This window comes from Mus caroli, unplaced genomic scaffold (genome assembly GCF_978045245.1).
Source record: "Mus caroli unplaced genomic scaffold, Mus_caroli_1 scaffold_7, whole genome shotgun sequence".
NCBI classification, from domain to species: Eukaryota; Metazoa; Chordata; class Mammalia; order Rodentia; family Muridae; genus Mus; species Mus caroli.
Genome location: NW_028227262.1, coordinates 126102595 through 126127286, shown reverse-complemented (window position 1 = coordinate 126127286; position 24692 = coordinate 126102595). Strand labels below are relative to the sequence as shown.

The 24692-nt window shown below is 38.4% G+C and overlaps 1 protein-coding gene across 10 annotated transcripts in view; it reads right to left on the bottom strand.

Moving 5' to 3' along the window:
• Cadps2 (calcium dependent secretion activator 2) overlaps positions 1–24692 on the bottom strand; it is a 558168-nt gene that overhangs the window by 249208 nt on the left and 284268 nt on the right. For all 10 annotated transcript variants that reach the window (XM_085840793.1, XM_085840791.1, XM_029478700.2 and 7 more), the window contains exon 7: positions 13688–13799. In XM_085840793.1, the coding sequence (XP_085696919.1) occupies positions 13688–13799 (112 nt within the window). The remainder of the gene's footprint in view (positions 1–13687; positions 13800–24692) is intronic.

Here is a 24692-nt window from a genome sequence, read left to right as displayed (position 1 = left end):
GCCGTGACCTTTGCATCTACTCACTGATACACTTTCCATCATGGGCGCCGCATGATGCTTAAAAAAAAACCACCCAAAACCGCCTGGTTATAATAATGCCTGTCATTTATAAGACCTGATCAGAGTGCCATAGAGTGCTTTATGAAATTTAAATTAATTTTCACATTACCCTAAAAAGCTAGGCATTATCTTGTTATGTAAATAACTTGACACTGAAGTTAAATGGAGAGCTAAAGAAGGTTATTTCAAGATAGTATAACACACTTGCAACTTCACATCTCCTTCTCGGTCTAACACATTATCCCTCTAATTATTTCATAAACATTCCATGAATGTGCTTAGCTTTGTTCTCACCATTTGGTGAGAACAAATATTAAGTCTGATACGATTTTTTAGAGCCAAGGAGATTGCTGTGTATCTGTAACTTGATGTTAAATGGAGGATGGTTATTGTCTAAACATGAAACCGGGCAATATCCTTAAACTCAAGAGTGTGGTGGGGCATATAATGGAGTGGAGTGTTCTGGGTTTGATCCATTTATAGACTATCTCTCCCTGTCAGTATTTGTATTACAAACCAACGGCCACTCTCTAAGGGCTCAGAGAACTTTATTTTCAGTTGAAGTCTATACAGGGGCTAAAGGTCACAGCTCAAATATGCTAAAATAAGACTAATGAGAACTTTAACCATGTGCCATTTTAACGGTAGGAGTAAAAGAGTCAGAAGGCCATGTGAACCGTGAGGAAGGAAAACTGAAGAGTGCAAGGCTAGGGAAAACTGGACAAATGTAATTCAGTATCAGATAACATGCTGAGAGGGAGGAGAAAAGGGGAGTAAGGCCCAAGGAAGCAAGCACTGAGAGCAGGGAGGGGGAGGGGGAGGGGGAGGGGGAGGGGGAGAGATTGAGAGAAAGAGAGAGAGTTGTATCCCTTCAAATCTTCATACTTACTGGGGAAGACTCCACTCTAGCACTGATGTCCTTGAATAAGTTAGTTACAAATGGTTCATTTTATGCTGAAAAAACAACTGATATGAATTCTCTACCTTTCAAAAGACTTTATCTCTGACTCTTAACTTTATATAGTAAAGGGAATTAGCTGCAAATCCAAGCACACAGGCTTCACTATTGCTCAACACAGCCAAACTGGATGCTCTCACTCAAGCTTCATGGAGGTAGAGCTGTCACATAGAAATCACACACCCACTGTGTAAGATATGCTATCTTCATATCAATTTAACAGGTTTTTTTGGGTCCCCGTGGTGAGAGAATTTAAGATTTGCCTGTTAGAAGAATTTTGGGTATGCATTACTAAGTGCAATCATCAAGATGCAGCACAGAGTACCAGAAGTTACACACACACACATATGTGTGTGTGTGTGTGTATATATATATATATATATATATATATATATATATATATATATATGAATTGTCTCTCTAGTTTGGCATATTTCACTTACCATAATGTTTTTTTCTAGGGTCATCCCTGTTGCTGAAAATGATAAGATTTCCTTCTCTTTAGGCTGAATAATATTCCACTGTAAATAAAAACCACTAAATAGCTGGGGAACTGCAAACCACAATGAGCAATCATGTTGCATCTTTTATAATTATTTTTTATACACAGATCAGATTAGTGGCCTGCTCAGCTATCATCAGAGATGTTTTTTTCTCATAGTGGATGGGAACAAAGAGGTCCACAGCCAGATGAAAGAGAGAGAGAGAGAGAGAGAGAGAGACAGAGACAGAGACAGAGACAGAGACAGAGACAGACTTTGGAATTCTCACTCAGTGTGATGCCTTCATCAAACCCCTCCCCTCAGGGCTAGACACAACCATGTCTTTAAATTTTACTTTCTCACTTTGAACTATAATATACATATTATCTTATCTGGAAAAGGAAGTGTCTTGAATACATCCTTTTAACTTCAAATTGCCCACACAAAACAGAGTTGAAGTTTGGTCTGTTGCTCTGTATTGTGGTGTCCCGGGGATGAGGAAATTCTCACAGAGACACAAGTGATGTGATGTCACCTTGCTCCTCCATGTTATGCTTGATTGGTGAGTAAAGAAGCCAATGGCCCATAGAGGGAAGAAGAAAGGAGGCAGGCAGAATTTTGGTTCCTTAGCTGGGAGTCTGAGGCATGGACCACAATGAGAAAAGGTGGATTGAGGAGAAGATGCCACAGAAAAGGTGAGTCACAGAAATACGGCCGTGAGGAATGACCGGTTGGCATTAAGAGCTGCCCACATCGAATATGGCAAGTTCCAAATCAGGGTTATTGATGAGAATGTCGATTCTAACAACTTAGAGGGTAGATATCTGCCCAGCTTTGAAGACTTCCTATAAATATAAAGGTTGTGTGTGTGTCTTTTATCTGGGAGCTGAATGATCAAAGGCAGGGTAGAAACTCCAGATTGAGATTAAATATTACTACAACAGAGAGTATCTGATAAAACAGCCAGTCTTATTTCCTAAGCAGTTCCAGGGCTTAAATGTACCAATTATATAAGTGAAATAAGCAATCATCGATTTTCTTAGATATAAAGCTGAACATAGAACTTGAGTTTCATTTACTTAAATGGTATCTTCTGTAGCTACTTTGGCCCTCTTTGAACCATAAAACTTAAATTACCTAAAATTTTCTATCTCACAATCATATCACAAGTATTTATGGAAGCCACTAACTACCATGGCTAAGTTGATTGTTGGGCTTCTGATACAAATAAATTAACTTCAGTCTCTCCCACTTTTATAATATATCACTGTTTACTCAGTATATTATTTCTTCCTAAAAATAATCCTGATTTTGTTCATAGAAACAATGAACAATTTAAAACCATACTATTCTAAGGCTGCCTTGAACTCAAATATATTAAAGCAGATATAAAACAATCATTGTATAAACATATCTTAAGATATAAAATAACCTCAAGTGACTAGAATCACGTGCTGTGTCCGCATTAGTTCCTGACCGGGGTTCTTAAGATTGTCATTCTTCTGGAGTTGAAGTAGGGCCTTAGACAGAAGAAATCTGTGACTTTATTCTAAACTTCATATGGCAGAACAAATTATCTGGAATAACCACAGCAGAAACAGGGCATAGAGGGTAGGGAAGTTTATACACTTATCTTTATAACCATAGACAAATGCAGTTCTTAGCCTTAGTCAGAGATGCTTCAGTTTTGCAAAGGAGGGTAGTTAATACAGAGATTTACAGTGGCTTGAAGTACAGAAAACAAGACACTGGGGAGTTTGTGGCCCTAAGCAGGACATTTATATTATCCTCCCCACCGCAAGAAGGGAGGACAGAAAACTACTACATCAGAGCCATTTTGGGGAAGAGTACTTTGCAACATTGTTTTCTGGAAATTATCTGGCTGATGCACTTATGAATTCTCCATCACCATGGTTACTTCCATAAGACCTACACAAGACTAGTTCATTAACACTGTATGGTGAACGTGGGAAGAACTCATGAGACCCCACCCCCACCTCTGAGAAACTAGTGACAGTTTATGGCTGTTGGCCTGGTGGAAGACATGCCACTTCTTCTCAATGTGTAGTCACAGATACACTGCCCAGGCTTCAGTAATTCTTGCATACTCATGCAGGCAACTGTGTAGAAACTCAGTGGGCACACACACAATGTACACATGAGATCAGGAGGAGACCTTGCTTGGAAGCAGTATTTCAGCAAAGGAAGGTGTCAGACAAAGTAACTGGTGAATAGAACAGAGATTCATTCATTACTTGTATGAAACTTTCAAAGGATGAAAAATAAACTGTAAGAGAGAAGAGAGACTATTTGAAAAAGGAAACAAATATGACATGAGTAACAACACAAGAAGAAAGTCAACAGGGTGACTATGATCAGCTTATACCTGATGCATGGCTAAGTACTTAACATATGTAGTGATAAAGATGGGTCAAATGTGGCAATGGATTCTTCATCAAGGAGGTGCAGATATGAAGTAATCACACAGTCATTTGTGTTAGGGATGTGCAGAGAATGGCAATGGTGCAACAACAAAGCACAACTAGTAATAGCGAGGCACTGGTGCACCTAAGTCTATCATTTGCTTTGTCATGGACAGAGGAGGGTCTTTATTGGCCTGGAGATGTAGAGAAATGTCAGCTCCTGTGGCTATGGTCTCCTCCAGGCAGCCAGTATGGAGAATGCGTATCTATAACCTGTTCAGTTCCTTTTGGTGGTAAGAAGTCAAGCCATGCTTTCTCCTATTTCCTTAGTGAAGATCTTGGTCACTTAGTCAGAATGTGACAAATGAACTCATCGAGGACCCACTAACGGGTATACTTTATCATGTCATTTTTCCTTCAAAAGCAACAGCATGTATTTTTATAAACTAGACATAATGAACCTGTGCTAGAAACAATGAAGAGCATGCACCATGGAGACACTGCCGCTGCTCAGTCATGGCCTGTCTTTGCTTTTTGTCATGGGTACAGAGGATTAAAGAAGGACAGAGATTTGTGTGTGTGTGTGTGTTATTTTTCAGTTTAAAAAAAAAAGATAGTATATTCTAAAACAACAAAAATGAAAAGTCTCTTGTGTCCAGTGAGCTGAGTTAGACAGATGAAATGTAACCAAATCCGCCTTTCATTTTGGAGCAAATGATATAAATCAAATATCTAAGACTGTCATCACCAAGTACTAGCTATTTCAATAAAATTGGATATTAAACTTTTCTTTCAAAGTGAAGAAAATACCTATGATTATGATGAAACTAGCTGTTCTCTACTGCTTTCTGAATTCATATATAGTGCTGGCCCTTTAAAAATATGCTCAAATGTATAGTTTTGTTTGTTTGAATTTTAAAAAGGCCTGAAATTATTTTTAAATCAATTTAACTGTGTGGTTATTTATTTAAAAGATTTCACTGATTAATTATGCAACCAACATTTAATATCCCTTGTATGTTGAAGGAAGCTTCACAACGACTCTGTATAAACTAGACAGTTAGAGGGTATTTTAAATTTAATGTTCCAGTAAAGGCATGGGGCTTTTTCAGCTAATCATGCTACTTTTGGGTTAAAGCATTAATAAGGCTCTTTTTTAAAAAATTTTAATATTTTTTATTACGTATTTTCCTCAATTACATTTCCAATGCTATCCCAAAAGTCCCCCATACCCCCCCCCCCACTTCCCTACCCACCCATTCCCATTCTTTTGGCCCTGGCATTCCCCTGTATTGGGACATATAAAGTTTGCAAGTCCAATGGGCCTCTCTTTCCAGTGATGGCTGACTAGGCCATCTTTTGATACATATGCAGCTAGAGACAAGAGCTCTGGGGTACTGGTTAGTTCATCATGTTGTTCCCCCTATAGGGTTGCATATCCCTTTAACTCCTTGGGTACCTTCTCTAGCTATAAGGCTCTTAAATAATGAAGGAGGGACCAATTATAAACAATACATCCAGGGAAGAGAGAGAATCAGAAGAGTAGACTGAACAGCACTTTAGGCTTTATATGACAGTGTTATCACCCAGAGTCAACTGCATGGCTAGGCCATAACATTGTAGAGGAATTTTCATTCAGCAACATGGCTGCTCTAATCAAATCCAAAGACCTCTTCAGTCTGTGTGATCTTGCTGGAATGTAGACATGCCACATACCTTTAATCTCTATTAATGGGGATAGAGTTAATTTGTACAAGGAAGCAGGCGTGTTTCAAAGTGACATCTAATGAAGTAGCAGACAAGGTAACAAATCAGAGAAATATTTGACACAATGAGTCAGAGATAGGATATGCCCAATTCTCACAGGAACAGCATAGGAAAGAGAAGCTAGTTAAGAGCAGAGCAGAGCAGAGCAGAGCAGAGCAGAGCAGAGCAGAGCAGAGCAGAGCAGAGCAGAGCAGAGCAGAGCAGAGCAGAGTCAGAGCGAGAGTGTGTGAGAGCTAGAGCGAGCACAGGCCAGCAGCAGTTAGCTGAGTTGAATGTGTTGAGAGTTGGTGCAGTGAGTACAGTGAAGTGGAGTTGAGTTTGTTTGTGAGTTCAGTACATGCCAGCTGAGACAGCTGAATCCAGAGAATAAGAAAGAGCCAGAATATTAGAACAAATTTCCAGAGTTAGTTTGAGGCTAAGCAGAGCAATTCAATCAGAAGCTGAGAGAAGCCAGATTGAATCGGTCAGCTGGGAGAGGGCTTTGAGCCACAACAGCTGAGTTCAACCAGTCATCCAGAAATCAGAAAGAGCTAGAAATGGTGAGCTTATTCAGCAGTAAGCCTCCAAGACTATAATGCCTGGTATATAAAAGTTACTTTTACATGATATAGTATTTCTCTCGTCAAATCTTATAATTTAAAGAGACTCTGATAAGTCCCAGGAGAGTCTAGTTTGATGCTCAAGAAAGAAAACAAAAGGAATGTTTGAGGAAAACACAAGTATAAAAGCTAAATTTTATTTGGAAATTAAAATGGTATAAAGTTTTTGAAACACAACAGTTTCTTTCCATGGCAAAATCAATTCTACAAGGCTGTTTTACTTTAATATTTAAAATGCATTTGAAACCAACATTTATTATTTCCACATTGTGTTTATATTGATAAATCAAGCACAGGTGGTGGCATTTTCACATATTTCATATGACCTCTTTTACTTCAAGAAATTTTACAGACAAGTGTAAATAAGGAAACAAAGGAAATTTATCAGATACAGGCTTAATTCCAAGACTATCTCCAAAACATGCATCTAAGAGATGCATAAAATCCAGCTTCTTGGCAATTGTGAGTCTTACTTTTAAAAACATGTTCTGAACTTGCTGCACTGAAAAGGAAAATAGACTCTGATCCAAATGCTTCCCCACCATCATGAGACAACAGGAATCACAAGGGACACCAAAGCTGTGAACCCAGCCTGAAAGCTTGTGATGGCTTGTGCTTACAAGACCAAGGGGACTTCAAGTTTAAGACCAACCTAGGATATTCAGCCACACAGTGAAATGCTGAAAAAAAAAGTCCAACCAACCAACCAACCAACCAACCAAACAAACAAACAAACAAAAACCAAAACCAAACAACAACAACAACAACCCCCACCAAAAAACTTTATGGTAATCCTAAATCTAAAAATTCTGTGAATCTTCCATTTTTTCCTGTACTCAAGCAAAGCACTTGGCAAATCATTTGTATTTAATATTTATCTATAATATGATAAACATTCATGTGATATTTAATATAAAAGGCTCAATGGAAGCTGCATTGCCATGAAGTAGATGATACTATTGTGATTTTTCTTATACGTCAATGTAAAGTAAGCCTTATTTTTCAAAAATTTCAGGACAAATACACCTTGTAATTAACAAGCTATTTTTTCGTGCCATATCTGACTAGTTGGCTATTTACTAGCTACCACACACATTCATAATTGTTTCCTTAGAAAAATCCTGGTTTTGCCTCTAGGTATTCCCTTCACACTCAGTAAAGAATTGGACATCAACTCAGATGAAAAATGTCCATATGCCATTTCTACTTCCAGAAATAGGTATCTGCATATGGCATCCACAAACAAAGTCTGCATGGTGAGCCACTGCCAAATAAGAGGATGTTCAACTGAAGGGTGTCACCCTAATTCTAAGCTGTCATGTCACCAGTCTACACGCAATGATTGTTTTCCATTGGCCCTCTCGGTGCCAGTTCTCAACCCTGGCAGCAATTCAGAATCAGGAGCAGGTGTGATTCTTCTTGACATTTGCACCCTGGCATGGTCTGGGAGAGGTAAAAAGGCTTTCCTGAGTCCCCCCAGGTAGGGGTCTGCTCTCAACTTGTATTCTTTCAAAATCTACTAGTCAGGAGCTCTTTTACTGTCATTTTTCAAGAACCATTATATATTAAACTTCCATTTTTTTAGTTAAGAAAGTATGTACATGGGCATTTTTGCCTGTATGTCTGTGTGTTTGCCTGTGTACCACATACATATAGTATATAAAGAAGTTACAAGAGTGCACTGGATCCCCTAGGACTGAAGTTATAGATAATTTTAGGTGTCATGCAGGTTCTGGGATTTGAACTTGGGTCCTCTGCAACAACTACCCGTGTTCTTATCTGATGAGTCAAGTTGCTAACCCTATATCAATATTTATAAAACTAAAAACTCATTGTATAGAACTTCCAAAATATATCTGTACCCAAGAATATCATTCAACAAGGTAAACAAGTTATCTGAGACTATAACTCGTTCACAAATAAATAGACAGATTCAATAGTATGATTCAAAAATCAATTAACTGTAGAAATGACAAAAACATCTAAAGTGTGTATCACTATAAAATTAGTTCAGCTTAAGTACTTTTTGATTCCTGCTTTTTAAATCCTGAGATTTTGAATCATCCTCTGTCTTGATCATGAAATACTCTGGAATGTTCTCACCATGTCAGTCATGTCTGCTTCATGTCTGGCTTGAGGAACAGACTCTGCAGTCACAAACCCAAATTCCAGTAGTTACCGCTCTGTCCACCCCTTAGGACATTTTAATGTGTATGTCATTGCATTCTGTTCATAAACATGACATTCTCCACCCTCCCACACTCCGCTTCTCCTTCTCACCAGTACCTTTCAAACACTCCTGCTTTGCTTTTATATCTGGTGTGTGTGTGTGTGTGTGTGTGTGTGTGTGTGTGTGTGTGTGTGAGAGAGAGAGAGAGAGAGAGAGAGAGAGAGAGAGAGAGAGGGGAAAGAGAGAGAAGGAGAGAGATATTCTGTATTCTACATATAACAAATCTCTGAAATCGCTGTCCCTGTTCATGACCCTTGCTCTGCCCACCCCACCCTCTTCTTTTTAAAGACATTCCTCCTCTTCATAGTGTCCTTTGTACTTTCACACTACATATCTTTATGTCTGTCTGAATGTGTACATTTTACATCTAGATTATTACCTTTCTTAGTTAAAAAGATAATGTTTCCACTGCCCTCCATAGAGGATTAAATGGAATTATGTTTGCAGAACAAGTTGTAATACTACCTAGTCAATTCAATAAAACAAGAGTGCTTTAGAACAAGAAGAGATGCTTACCTATTTCTCTTCCATCAGTTTACAGACAAGGGGTAAAGGGTGTGGAGACTAACAGATCCTAAGCCTGTTTAACAAGGTGGTAATGGAGCGCAGGCACACTCCGCCATCTGCTGAAAGGATCCCAAAGGTCCTTAAGCGAGCTTCTCAGGGAAGAACAACGACAGGCTTATTGTCAATAATCTGCAGAAAGCGAGACTATACATCTTCTTCAGTGGCTTTAACCATTCAGTTACTTTTGAACATAGTAGTCGTCCATGAACCTACTAAGGCAGATACCAAGACAAAACAAATAAGGATACTAAGGTCTGTTCTTTAACTTTTCAAATTCATGGATAGCAGAGGCATGGATGCGTATTCCTCTTCTCTAGGCCCGCTAGTATTGCTGCTCTTTTTAGTGATACTGTAAGCCACTATTGCATGCACTATCAGTTTCCAGTGAAGGAATGTATTTATGTACATTGAAAGTCATGACTTTATAGGATTCCTAGATTATTCATTTAGGACCTCATTTTCTGTCTTTGACACAAAGAAAATAATTGTATAAAGACTTATGTTAAAAAATAATTTAATATTATAAAAGTTGCTAAGTCAGTATAGATATGTTTTGTATACACCTGACCTAGTTTTCCAAAACAAAACAAAACAAAACAAAGTAAAGCAAAAAAAAAGAAGCAAAAAAGATTATATATTACTATGGAATATCTATCTTTATCGAAGGTAAGAAGTTTAAAATAGTCCATCTGTACTACAACAGATGCTATTGAATTTCAGCTGTTTTTCAATTTCTGTTTCAATAGCTAATCCAACATAGCACATTAAGTTTACCATTCCTGTCTTTTATTCTTCTCTACCTTTTATCAGTATTGTTTTTTCACAGCTTACGAGTCCTGAAGAGTCCTGGTCAGTCATTCTGTACATGGTTCCCAATGTGGCTTTGCCTCACAACTCTCTCACACATGGATGGGGCTTAAGTTGGGGCTTGAGGGTGAATGACAAGGACATTGAGTGGTATGCAGGAGATGTACTGACACCACAGTGGCCAGCCTTGTGGCGATAAGAGAGTATGTTTTCCAGGCTATTCTTCTTGTCTTAGAGACTTAGAGCTAAGACTTTTCTCATCACTCTTTTAAGTAAATTCATTTTTTAATATTTTAATACAATTATTTTTAACACAATTTCTATTCCACATGGGGATCCCTTTGATATCACAGATTGGTGTGTATGTGTCTGTGAGTGCATGTGTGTGCATACACATGAAGGTTACTGTGCATACATTAAAGTGCACTCTACATATTTGGATTTTATCAAATGCATAATTCATTAATCCAGTCCTTTGTACCATACAGAACTGGGGCATCACTCTAAAAGTATCTCAGGTACTTCTTCAGAGCCAGTCACTTCCCAGTCAGTCAGTCTCTAGCAAGCACTCAGGTTTGCATTCTTACAGCTCTATACCCCTCACCCCCATGAGTAGAATCATACACTCCCTCATTTTTGTCATATACGTTTTAGCTATATATTTGTATGAATTAATAACTTATTTTCTTTTCTAGCACAAAGTAGTATTTCATGGCATGAATGTACCAGGGTTTACCACCCTACCTATATAGTGACATATAGCTTTTGTGAAAATATAAAATGCATAAATCTTGTGTATATGCCTACAAGTCCAGTATGGAATTCATATGATATGTTTACATTTAATATATAAGAGACCATCAAGTCTTGCAAAGATTGTGTCTCAATTTTCCATTGCCTCCATTAATAAATGAGTTTCTGTCTTGGAGAGTTACTAGCATTTGCTCTGGTCACCTGTTCTGTATTTAGCAGATGTCCAGTGGTATCTTGTGGTATAAACCCATTTTGCATCGTTGTTGCTTGTTTTTGAAGTCCAAATATTGCACACAATTTTAAATGAAATTTTTATGTATAAAAACAAGGTTTTCTTGGGTTTATTCTTGGTATTTTAGACAATATATTTCACATTAAATAAGGTCTTTGTCTTTGAACTGAAATAAGTTGTCTAGAAAACTAGATAGGTATATAGATGATATTAGCATTGTCCTCCAGTAGAGCAAGTGTCACCCTCTATTTGCACGTGTTATATGAGCTCAGACTATTACCCATCTGAAGACTTCAAGTCTAAAGCAGAGATGAGGAATAGATATTTGAGAAGAAAGAAGAAAGAAAGAAAGAAAGAAAGAAAGAAAGAAAGAAAGAAAGAAAGAAAGAAAGAAAGGAAGGAAAAGCAAGCAAGCAGGGAGGCAGGGAGGCAGGCAGGAAGGAAGGAGCAAGCTATATTTGAAGGAAGAGTGGCAGTAGAAAGGTTATCATATACAGAAGGTGGACCTTGAAGCAGTGGTGAGTTCTCCAAGAAGGATGTCTCTAAATTCAGTATGTGTCCACATCAACAAGATGGAAATTAAAATGCCCTGTAGCCCTCACGTCCCATGGTCTGATTCAGCAAGTCTACAATGGGACAGGATAACCAGCACTTTACACTAATATCAAGGTGCTGGCGATGCTACTCTTTATACTAAGATGAAGAGTTAGATTTTTATTTCAGTAAGTGTAGAGACTGAATGATTTAAAGAATAGAATGAAGAAATGCTTCTGATGTTTTAATAGATCATAGTCTGGAATATAAAGGCTGAAGTAAAGGGGCTATGGTGGCAAATTAAAAAGTAGAAGCAGCTTCTTAGGGAAGTATATGTGACACATTGGATCATGTTAATGGAGACATCAAGAATCGGGAAACTCCTAGAGGAACTTGACAGAACTTGAGAATACGTGGAATATTGGAATGAGGGAAAGAGAAACAAGAGGGACCTCTAGGTCAGTGGTTGACAATGCCTGTATGGAATACTACCTCATGGTGGTGTGAATTTGGTGTTCTGCTTGCATGCAGTTACATCATGCAAATCTGAAGCTCCAAGGAAAGAAAATAACTTTGAGAGCCACTGACACAAATAATATATCACCTTCAAACCTATGTAGGTCATTAATATAGATTAGTGGTTTTCCAACATGGATAGATGACTATATGGGCACTGGGGAGCATCTCACAATCTTGAGACATTTCTGATTTACTAGGTTTTGGCATTTATTGAGTAGGGGACAGAGATGACATTAAAGATCATAAAATGAATAGATCAGTATTTTGCTTAAAATAATATAATAATAAAGTTGAGAAACTCATGGAAAAACTGTCTTGTTTTGGAAGTGTGTGCAAGTGCTATCTCAGATTATAGAACAAAATATATCCCTTACATGTTCAACTTAAAATTTGATTAATTATATTGTTGAATCAGTTAAAATGAGGTAAAATGTCCAAAGAATTACATACAAAATTAAATTAGTTACAATGAGGAGATAAGTCTCATGATTATAATTATAGTTTGTGTGAACGACTCTGATTTATAAAAATCAGAGGTGGTCTCTGAGGCTCTTCTGTTACATTATGGTACAGGGATAAATGCATGGATATAAGATTCTGTCCAATGCATGTACTAAGGTCAGAGAGGTAGTAATCTGGAACCCGTGTATGCAAAAACTCTAATAGTGTAAGAGAGCTGGAAGAGGAATTGAAGTGAATTAAAAAAAAAAAAAAGGATTCTGAGAGAGAAACACAAAATCTTCAAATCTTCAAAACACAGAATGCTGCAAATGTTCTTCCATATCTATTCTTGTAAAATCTACCCATAAATTCAAAAAAAATAAGTAAGAATTCTAAATATTTACTCTCTTGAAAATATCTGTGACAGCTGCTTTCAGATCTGGGTACTATGCATTCATATAGCACAAGCCAGCTCCACTCCTTAGAAGATACTCACTTCACAAGTAACACAGCGAATCACCTTCCACGCTGAGCTGTGGTGATCGCTAGAGGACTTAGCCCTTTAATGACATCTGGAATACACAGGGATTATAAATATATATTCTAGATACAATGCAGTGAATACTGCCTCAGTGGTAAAAGGTGTGTTAGAAAGCCCACTTCAATAGGAAGACAGAGGAGGGAGGGGAGACATGCCCTTTGGAGGCATTTGAATTTGGTTAACTGTAGCAGATAGGAACAGCAGGTGGCCTTGTGCAATAGAAATGGCCTGACAACCCTTAAGCAAAACCATTAAAGGAGGCTGACATTTCACCAGGATGGACAAGTGGGCTGGTGTGAATGACATTCAGCAGCCAGAGGAGAGGCTGGAGCTGGTGACTTTGAGCTCATGTGTACTTCTTATGCATTGAAAGCCTAGGACAATATTTTCTAATTTATACTTACGCTTAGTAGATTATAGCTGTTAGGTAGATATATAGAAAAATCACACGTAAATAGCCTTTGATACCTTGTCCAATTGATTAAGTTAGTGTGTGTGTGTGTGTGTGTGTATGTGTGCATATGGAGCAAGTCCATGCAATGTCATGCCTGTAGGGTTCAGTGACTAGCCATGCTTCATGTGGAGATCCACCATGTGGATTAGAGAGACTGAGCTCAGGTCATGGGGCTTGGCTTCAGTCACTTTCTTCTCTGGAGCCATCTTGCTGACTAAACTTTATGAGCACACGTTTCACCTGAGAAATACTGGTTAATCTTCCACTGGTTCATGCTAATGCCTTGATATCTTGGAAACTCATTGTAAGGTACCACTCACCCTGCCCAGTTCCTTGTCTTCCAGGGCCAGGACCCCCGTGCTTTCTGTGAAGAGCTTCACTTTGACGACAGGCCGAGGGTGGGTAGTGCTGAAATCTCCTTGGGTCCCCCATCTGCAATGAAGCAAGAAAGGTTTTCTTTGATGTGGAATAGTAACCAACTGCCCCAGATCAACATGCCTCCATAAAAGGTGCATTAAGCAATGAGAATCTTTCATTACTGGATGAGATCTTTGCTTTTGTTTCTGACAGATGGCACCACCAAGAAGGAAAATAACAGTAAGCTTTATAGCTTGTCATAGTTATTCAGCTGCTCAAAAATTAGCATACTGATCTACAAAATATGGAACGCTATATGAATTCAGGTTAGAAAAGACATTACTGATGAATTGAGTGAAATAATTCATTAACAGAAACAATGCAATAATTTTTTATGAATGGGAAACTGCTATGGATGTCTAGGTAAGAGATGGCACTGCAGAAAGCTCTTCTCACAGTGCTGTGCAACTCTACCCTTCCTCCCTTTGGAAGTCTTCATTAAACACTGCCTGCCTTTATATGTTCTAAAGGAAGGACAATTATCTAAGCCTGTTTCTTTATGTGACTTTTTATAGACTCTTTCAAAAAGAAGGAATTATTCTTCATAAAAATTTTGAACAATCTGTCGTTAATTTCCCAATTCATTCTCTTAGGGATGAAAATAAGTCTGTTGACATCTGGCTTTTCAAATCATCATAACAAAATAACGTGTTTTCTTGGCTCATCTTTTAATTAATAGCATCTTGTCTTTATCATACTCCAATTCATTTGAGCTTACTGACAAACTCAACTGGCACACATCTGGCATTAAAAAAATTTTGATCAAAATTTCTTGAAATTCTGAGAGAGCGCAGGTACTGAGACTTGGCATAGCATGAACAAAACACTATTGAAGAAAATGCCAAGAAAGGGAGAGAAATTAAACGGGTTAGCAAAATACAGGAGTCAGGTTAAAAATAAAATACTAAACAATGCCAATTTTCTTGTTTATGTTAAAAAAAACAACCAATTTATCACTTTCACAGAGCTGAATATATTTTATTTTATAAAATCTTCTTGAGAAAGTTTGTTAACTCTCAAAATCAAGTATGTTAAAAACTGAATAAAAGTCTGTCTTCTACCATATCACTGAAAATATTGCAAAACATGTCCAAAAGCAAAGGTCATCACAGTGACTGAAGAAATCAGCATCTCTATAAAACCTGTTCTCTTGAGACTAAAGTCAGGTCAGAGACCAGAAAGAAGGGTTCAATTAGGGTAGAAAAGTGGTCTAATTTCTATTACAGACATCTAGGAAAGAGACCTCAAGTTCTTTCTTTTCTTTGTATTTTTTTTTCCATTTCACTGAATTAAGTTGGTCTGTGGTGTAGCAAAGGCAAAAAATAAATAAAAAAAATGAAATTAAAGAGTAAAATAAAGTGAGAGGCAAAATAAGGGAAAAGGGATTCTCAGTATACTGTGTAGAAGATAAAGTCATGAATTTGGCTGGACAATCCGGTTGGAAAGTTTGGAAAAGATTCCTATAACATGATGTTCTCATTTTTCTTTATCAGACAGTTAACATTTCAAGGCCTCCCTTGGACACATTTTACTACACCTGGGATCAGAAACTTCTAATAGTCTAAAAGGCAACTCATATTTTTCCTTAAAGTTGACCCATCTTCTGAACAAACTCCTCTTTATATTTCCGTGTCTTATGTGGAGAACCTGCAGAAACCAAACCAGAAACCCCCTGGGAGGTGGCTGTCTTAAGACAGTTGAGTTTGGAACACAGGCAATTTGAGAATGGAGAAAGGCATGATAGGAGTTGAGAGTTGAGCAGGAATAGGGCGGTGGGACAGAGGAGAGGATGGAGCAATGAGAGAAGGTAAAGAAAAGAGAAGGAGCTATAGAAAACCACACTGAAACCTACTCCTGTGGACATCCATTAAAGTATGTAAGTTAAAACTGTAACTAGAACCTGCATAGCTGGGTAATGCTGCTCCTTGTATCAGGCACGGGGGCACCTCCATATAAACTGATAGTCATGGAAGTCCAGAAGTTCCCAGAATACTACAACTTATTGCTTTTTCTCTGTGTTGCTTAACAGAACTAGACAGACAAGAAGTTATTGCCAAAGATACCATACATCTTACTTGAAAGATATAGATAAGCCAAGCTAAAACTCATCTCGAAGCTTTTCTTTGTCTGTCTGTCTGTCTGTCTGTCTGTCTCTCTCTCTCTCTCTGCCTAAGTATTTATTGTTTTTTTATTTTTGTGAATATGACATTATATATCTCAGTTCCCTTCATCTCCCCGTTGCTACCTCCCCCATCAAGAGAAAAAGAAAAGCTTGTTTTAGAAACTTTAGTATGTCATAGTATGGCCCCCCAGTAGACCCCTTTTCCCACTCTTCTGTACTTGCAAATGTTCATTGCAATGAGTCACTGATCTGGCTCAAGGAACAGTCTTCTGTTATATCAATACTAGATTCTCTCTGGGACTCCTCTCGGAAATCCTGTTGCTGCCCTGAGTTATGGAGATCCTACAGCACTGGATCTGTAGGACTGACCCCTTCACAAGCTTTAGCACTTCACTGATGAGATAGCATTTGGGGTAGATCCTGGCCTGGGAGGTTTCTGAGCTGGTTAGACTGCCAGCTTTCCCGCACCCACACCATTGGAGCAAGCTCTCCAGCTCTGCACACCTCATCCAGTGTTGCAGCCAGTAAAGGGCAGAGCCAGTTTTCCTGCTCTTGTGCCCTCAGGGATGGCTGACCCACACTCACACCATCAGGATCAACTCATCTTTGCTGTCTAGGAGAGGTGCAAGGCCCATTCTCCCAATTTCTGAAGTAGATAAGTGACAAGGACAGCTTTCCCTCTCTCATGACTGTAGCCTCCCCCAGCCTTGAGTAGTCTGGCTTTGACCTTGCTGCCACTGAGAATGAGACCAATTGGGGTGGAACCTTCCCGATTTAGATGGCTCTATTGTTCTGTCACCTGCCTCTGCTCTTCTCCAAGACACTGCTACCTGCTGAGAGGCCCTTGAGATAGGCCCTTAAGATATTCCGGAGACAGCATCCTGCAGATCACCTACAGGCTGGCAACAGGCATCAAGAATGGATTGGCTTGGGAGGCAGAGGCAGGTGGATTTCTGAGTTCGAGGCCAGCTTGGTCTACAGAATGAGTTCCAGGATAGCCAGGCTATACAGAGAAACCCTGTCTCAAAAAACCAAAAAAAACAAAAAACAAACAAACAAACAAAAAGAATGGATTGGCAGGGATGAGTCTCCCCTCTTTATAAGCACAGACTCTTAGTAAACTTGGAGGCCTTGAACAGAAACCTATCTTGGCCTCCATTATTTCTCTCGCCGTTTCCTTCCATACATCTCTGGCCTCCCACTCAGGAACCCAGTTGGTGTGGCCACAGACGGCTACACATGACCAGGGGCCAGTTCTCCTGGCTGCATCTGTCCCACATCCATGCCACTACCACTGCAAGACAGACAAGGGGCTGCCAGCTAACTTTATAGTGCCCTGTGTGATGATTGTAGCTCTTTACTTTTGGTAGGTTATCTTTAACAGGTATAAAAGTATCCCCCGCTTGTTTTTAGATGCATACAAATAAATCACTAAATGGAATGCATACAAATTTATGTATACATACATAAATCATGCACATATCTGATATTATATATGATATACAACAGATATACATACCATATATTGCAGGTATATAATGTTAAATACATGATATATAGAAGAGAAATATATAAACATATGTGCATACACAAAATTGCATGATGCATAATGTTTTAATAAACAGTAAGCTGAGTACAGCATGATGATAAGGATGATGCCACAAATCCTAAATGTGTATCAGTTCATAGAGTTAATTTTAGTATTACTACATGATGCTTGCTTATCAACAATGTATCCACACCTGAAGAGGCCACCTCCTGTAGCCAGGTAGGAACCCCAGTGGAATGATAGAGACACCACTCCACCTACAAAACTATCAACCCAAAATTATTCCTGTCTTCAAGTAATGCAGGCAAAGGGGATAGAGTAGAGACTGAGGGAATGGCCAACCAATAACTGGCTCAACTTGAGACCCATTCCATGGGCAAGCACCAATCCCTAACACTATTGATGATACTCTATTATGCTTGCTGGCAGGAGCATGTTGTCCTCTGAGAGGCTCCACCTAGCAGCTGACTCAGACAGACACAGACAATCCACAGCCAAACAGTGGATGGAGCGTGGGGACTCTTATGGAAGAATGGGAGGAAGGATTGTAGGCTCCAAAAGGGATAGGAACTCCACAGGAGGACCAACAGAGTCAACTAACCTGGACCCTTGGGGCTCTCAGAGCCTGAACCACCAACCAAAGAACATATACGGGCTGGACCTAGGCCTCACTGCTCATGTGCTGCAGATGTGCAAGCTTGGCCTTCATGTGGGACCTGAACAACTGGAGCAGGGGCTATCCCCAAAAGCTGTTGCCTGTACGTGGGATATGTTCTTCTAGCTGGGCTGTTGTCTGGCCTTAGTGGGAGAAGACGTGCCTAGCCTTGCAGAGACTTGGAAGTGCCAGGGTTGGGGAATACCCAAGGGACCCTCACCCACTCAGAGGAGAAAGGGAAGGATGATAGGGAAAGGACTGTGGGGAGTGGGTGGGAGGGGAAAGTAAAGTGTAAGTAAAAAAATAAAAGAAGAAAAAAAATGTATCCACCATATTAAGTCTACACACACACACACATGTTGAGCATATAAGTTCAATGCCATGATTATATTTCAAACATTATAACTAGAGAAATAATGCTAATATAGGAATGGTGATGAGGGAAAGATTCTTAAGAGGAATCAGACAAGATGCCCAGTGAATACTTTTTAGTATAAATAATGATTCATTTCAACACAAAAAGTATCACAATATGCACAAAGGAGTTATTCATGGAGATCCCAGAACCTGGTGTGAGTGATCTCTACCACAAACCAGTATGGGGATTAAAGTAGGGTCTGGAAGACAGTAAGTCATGATATTACAGGTTTCTATAGGTACTGTAAAAGAACACTCTACATAAGTAACTACTGAGTCAAGGACAGGAAATAGGAAGGGCATTCTGTGAACTGAGGAAGGCAAAATTAATGTGCTTTCAGGCTGGGAGGAGCTGAGAAGTATGAATATGAGGAATCCAGATGATAAGGAACCAGAAGCTTCGAGGTTTTAATTACATTAAAAAGGTGACGCTTTAAGGTCAGTAACATGGCTCAGCCTGTCAAAATGCTGCCACACAAGCCTGAGAACCTGAACTCAATCCTAGAACTCATATTATGCTGTGAGGAGAGAACCAATTCCTGAAAGTTGTCCTCTGACCTTAACATTCATGCCATGGCATACAGCCTCCTCCCCTCACACTAAATAAAACAAAAATAAAATTATATAGTATGGTAGAATTCTCTTGTATGTGACTCTAACATCTTAGTACATATGTTGACACCATCTTGATAAATATTCCTATGAGAAAATAAAAACAAGGGACTAGACAGATGGATTACAGCTGCCAGCACTGGTTGCTTTTCCAAAGGACCCAGGTTCGATTCCCAGCACACTCACTGCAGCTCACAACTATCTATAACTCCAGGTGATCTGATGCCTTGTTCTGCCCTCTGAACTCGCATTGTGCACAGATGTGTGTATGTAAAACAGTCATACACATAACGTACAATATAAAAGATATAAAAAGAAAGGTAAGAACACATGTACAGTAACAAAACACTTGTGATTCCAGAATGATGAATGAATTAAATTCCAAAGTCTATATCCACTTCAAAATGCAGAGGAAGGGTCAAGAAGGTCAAGTTATTACCTATTACACAGGTAATAACTGTGTTCAAAGTTCACCAATGCATTTTCCTATTTCCTATTTAATGTCATGTTTCAACACTTTTGGCAATTAATATCAATTATTACCTCCCTACAAAGTTTTCAGTATTAAGTGACAAAAGAAGGCACTATCACACTTCCTGTCACTTTGCTTGACTCAAAATGCATCGCCATTCTGTACTAGCGTGGATAAATTACTTAGGAGCATTCAGACTTCAATGTAAACCTTCAAATGAATAAAATATCTACAAAGCACCTGTATAAAGACCACAGGGCTTCCTGACTGTGAAAGCACAGGATAGTTCATATGCCATCTGAAATAACTAGCATTAATTATGCATTGGCTATTAAATAAAGTATAGCAGAATTTCTATCTGGAGCTGAGATACATGCTACTGCTTTCTCATCCCACATTTATACAACCAAATAATTTCAAGTATCAAATCTTCTATCGCATTATATATAACGGCAAAGAGTTGAGCACACAGTATGCATACTATTATAGAGTGGTTGTGTAAAACACGGGTATGTGATGAGATAATTTGTTGCCTAGTAATGATGGTTATGCAGATAATGTAAAACCATGGAAAATAAGAAAAATAAAAAAAGATACAAAAGCAAATGTTTATCCTTTAATTCATACAAAGTAATGCCAAGTATAAATATGCACCTGGTAATACTAAAATGTCACCAAGCAAACCCTATTCTCTTGGAACTCATAAGCTACAGATTACAGAGGATGAAAAGCCTGATGACCATATATTCTAACATAGAGTCCTCACCACCCTGCCCTTCAATCTTAAGCTCTGGCTATTTCTGACCGCCTCTAAATAGCTACAGAACTAATTATACCTGGAATCGGAAAGGTCCTCCGAGTTGCTAACCTCTGTGTTTGAAGTATGCTCAAAAATCATGAGCCATAAAGCAGTTGCATTGGAACCATTTATGTCTCTTAGTTCAAATTTATGTTATAAATATATAATAAATTCATTATTAAGAAACTAAGTGCCAGCTAAACTGTTTTTTAAATATGTACATTTCTAGCCTTAAACTACGGTTACTTTCAGCCTGGGTCAGAATTTTGTTTTTGCAGTGGGGAGTAGTTAATGCAAATACTTATGAATGGGTAAAATAATAAGGATACATGACGGTTGTCAGCCCTAAAGGGTTCTTCTAAATCATTCCCAGGGAACATCACTTAAACAAGAACGTGGCTATCCCAAGAGCTGGAGGAAGCGAAGGAATGCCTTTCAATGCTGTCTTGGATATGGCACGTCCAATGCCATTATGGACATCCTATAGTTGTGATTATAGGCAAAAGAATTACATAAAAAAAAACATGAAAGTGTATGAGTTGGCAAGAAAAATGCTGGATGTCTGTAGGAGTAGAAGAGAGGGTAATGGGAATGAATTTATTCACAGTGCATTGTGTATGCCTGCAATTGTAAAAATATAAAAAATAAATGTAAAATGTGCTAAAATGAAAGTAAGGAAAAAGCTCAATATTTAAAGGTCCGTGCAGCTAGTATCCTGGTCTCTAAACAGCACTGCAGAATCATGGGACATCTAGTCGAAAAATACTAGGCTGGCAGTGCAGTCATTTTTATTATGAACTTTGTCTTTTTAATGACCTTCCTCAATTAGAGGTTTTCTTTACAATTTCAAGCTGTCAGGAATTTGATTATGATACGAACAGGAAGTTTAAAATTTATGTCTTAATCTCATTTGGTTAAAAGGTTAAACATGTTTATAGGCTGGAAAAATGGCTGGTGGGTTAAGAGGACGGTTCCTCTTGCAGAAGACCTTCTGTGGGTATGGTGGTTTGAAGGAGAGCCATCTTTATAGACTCTATGCTTGAATACTTTAGCCCCAGTTGGTGGGAAGGATTACAGGTGTGCTCTCCTTAGAGGAAGGTTGTCACAGAAGGCTCACTTTGGGGTTTCAAAAGACTTGTGCATTTCTTCTCTTTCCCCGCCCCACCCCGCCTCCTCCTTCTCCACCTCCAAAACTGTGCCCTTGCTCTACACAGCTGCTACCACACAGGTATTCTTCTTGTATATTAAACAAATGTGATTCCCTGTTCTATATCTATTAGATTCTATTGATTAGCCACTGTCTGATACATGGTATCCCTGAATACTATAAAGACACTAGGATGTTAATATGTAAAAAAAGTAACATTTATAAAACTCAACAAAGTGGAAAAATACACTTACATCTACAACTACACTAATAAAAATAAAAGCATCAACACTTTAACTGAATAATGTAATAACCTCTAAAAGTTTGCAATTAAGTCCAACATGAGAATTGCCAACCTAAAAATTACGAGCAGAATTAAACAATGAAGCACATAATGTATTTACAAATAATGATAAACACAATGCTTTTATACAATGTTAAATATAGATATTTTAAAACATGCCATCTGTTGTACTTCGGGTATGAAGCCTTTCCAAAATGTTCACTACTAAAGACTTGGTCTGCAGTTGGTACCTTTATTGAGAAGTGGTTGGGTCATAAGAGTTCTAATTTCTTTGAGTTGATCTATTGAGAGTCCACACTGCAAGGGCTACTAAGATTTAGGACCTGGTTGGAGGAGGTAGGTCACTGGAGATGCTCATTTCAGATTCCTCTTTCCTCACCAGCTGCCATGAGTTGGGCAGTTCTGTTCCACTGTGTCCCTGCTGCCCTGAGATTTTGCTCCACCAACATAACCACACAGCCATGGAGTCAGCTGGCTATGAACTATGCCTTCTGAAATAATAAGCCAAATTTAATCTTTCCTATTTTTAAGAATTTTCTCAGGTATTCTGTCAAAGCCACAAAAACAGTCTAGCATAGGATCCTTGATTAATGTGAGGAATTATGGCTGTTTTATAGAGATATATAAGAAAAATGGCATTTAGGGAGGGAAAGTTATTGACGTGCAAAAAAATTAAAAATTTCCTAGCTATTGAAGAAATCCCAAGCATATCAAAATTTTCTATAGCACTTATATTCTTAAACCAAAGATTAAGGACAAGTGGTAGAATAACTAAATTTCACTGAAACATGGGGCTATTCTGTATCTTGTTTTTAAATGTAATACTAATATCCTGAACATATTTATCCAGCAAATAGAATAATATAATTCTTACTATCATCTTATTAATTAGAAGTTAAAATAGTATTAAGATTTTTTTATTCATCAGGCTCTATCATAATTTGCTCAACCAATTTTCTGAGGATAGATCTTATGTTTGTTTCTAGTTTTAATATACACATGACTGTTACAGATGCCTTACATATTATATCAATTATTTTAGCATACATATTAAAAAGAAGAAAAGGTAAGGATGACACTCTTAGAGAGATCAAATGTTAACCTACTTGCAGCTAAAATGGGTTATCCTAATAAAACTGGTTGGCTGAAAGATGAGCTGCTTGCTGTCCTAGATCAACTGGCCCAAGGCCCTGTGAGGACCCAAGGAACTTCCAGGTAAGATCCCTTTCCCACCAATCCCCTGCCTGCTGGGTCTAACTGCGAACAGACAAACAGTCAACAACTTTCTGTTCCCTGACCTCCACCATCAGGGTCAATGCTTTGCCTGCTTTCACAAAGAAGTCTGTGAGTCCCAGGGACATTCAGTTCCTCCTGAGACACAGTCAGCAGAGGTGAAAAACAGGCTATTCCCTGAACATCACTGTCAGGCCCAGGGCTCTGCCTACCAACGTGAGGAGTCCTGCCAACATCATGAACATCCAGCAAACACCAGGGACAACCAGATGGTTAAAGGCCAGCTTAAAAAAACACAATCAACAAGAGCCAGGGCAATATGGCACAGTCAGAGCTCAGCTATCCTACTACAGCAAGGCATGATGTCCTAACACAACAGAAGCATGAGAAGGTGAAGATGATAAAGGCATTTAAAGACAAAAGAGGAAATCTCTTGAAGAAGTACAGGAGAGGGCAATAAACAGTTGAAGGAAATAAATGAAACTGTTCAAGACCTGGAAAAGGAAATAGAAGCAATAAAGAAAACATTAACTGGGGGAATTCTTGAGATGGAAAACTAGGGATGAGAACAAAAAGACCAGAAACAAGTATCAGCAACAGGATATAAGAGATGAAAGAGAGAATCTCAGGTGTAGAATATACAACTGAATAAATTGATACATTGGTCAAAGAAAATGTTAAATCTAAAAGATACCTGACATAAAAACATCCAAGAAATCTGGAAAACTATGAAAAGACCAAACTAAGAATAATAGGGGTAGGAGAAAACTACTAGCAAGAAGGCCAAGAAAATTTTTTCAACAAAATCATAGAAGAAAATTCCCTCAACTGAAAGAAAAAGATGACTATAAACATACAAGAAGCTTACAGAATACCAAACATATTAGGTAAGAAAAGAAAATCTTCGTACCACATAATAATCAAAACACTAAAACTATAGAACAAAGAAAGACTATTATAAATTGCAAGGCCAAGTAATATGTAAAAAACAAATCTATCAGAATTATACTTCTTGTCTCAACAGCGATTTTAAAAGCCAAGAGGGTCTGGGTAAATGTCTTGCAAACTCTAAGAAATCATCAATGTCTTCCCAGATGACTATACTCTGAAAAACGCTCAATCACCATAGATAGAGAAACAAGCTATTCCATGACAAAACCAAATTTAGACGATATCTATCCATGAACCCTGTCCTACAAAATATAGTAGAAAGGAAAGTCTCTCTCTCTCTCACACACACACACACACACACACACACACACACACACACACACACACACAGAGAGAGAGAGAGAGAGAGAGAGAGAGAGAGAGAGAGAGAGAGAGAGACTACTAATCAAATAGCAAAGTAAAAGGGATCAACAATCATTAGTTGTTCATATATTTCAACATTAATGGACTCAATTCTTCAATAAAAAGTCACAGGCTAACAATATAAACTTGAAAACAGGATCCATCATTATGCTGCATATAACAAACACACCTCATCAACAAAACATCACCTCAGAGTAAACAACTGGTAAAAGGGTTTCTAAGAAAACCAACCCAAAAGCAAGCTGGAGTAGTCATTCTAATATCTAACAAAATAGACTTTCAAC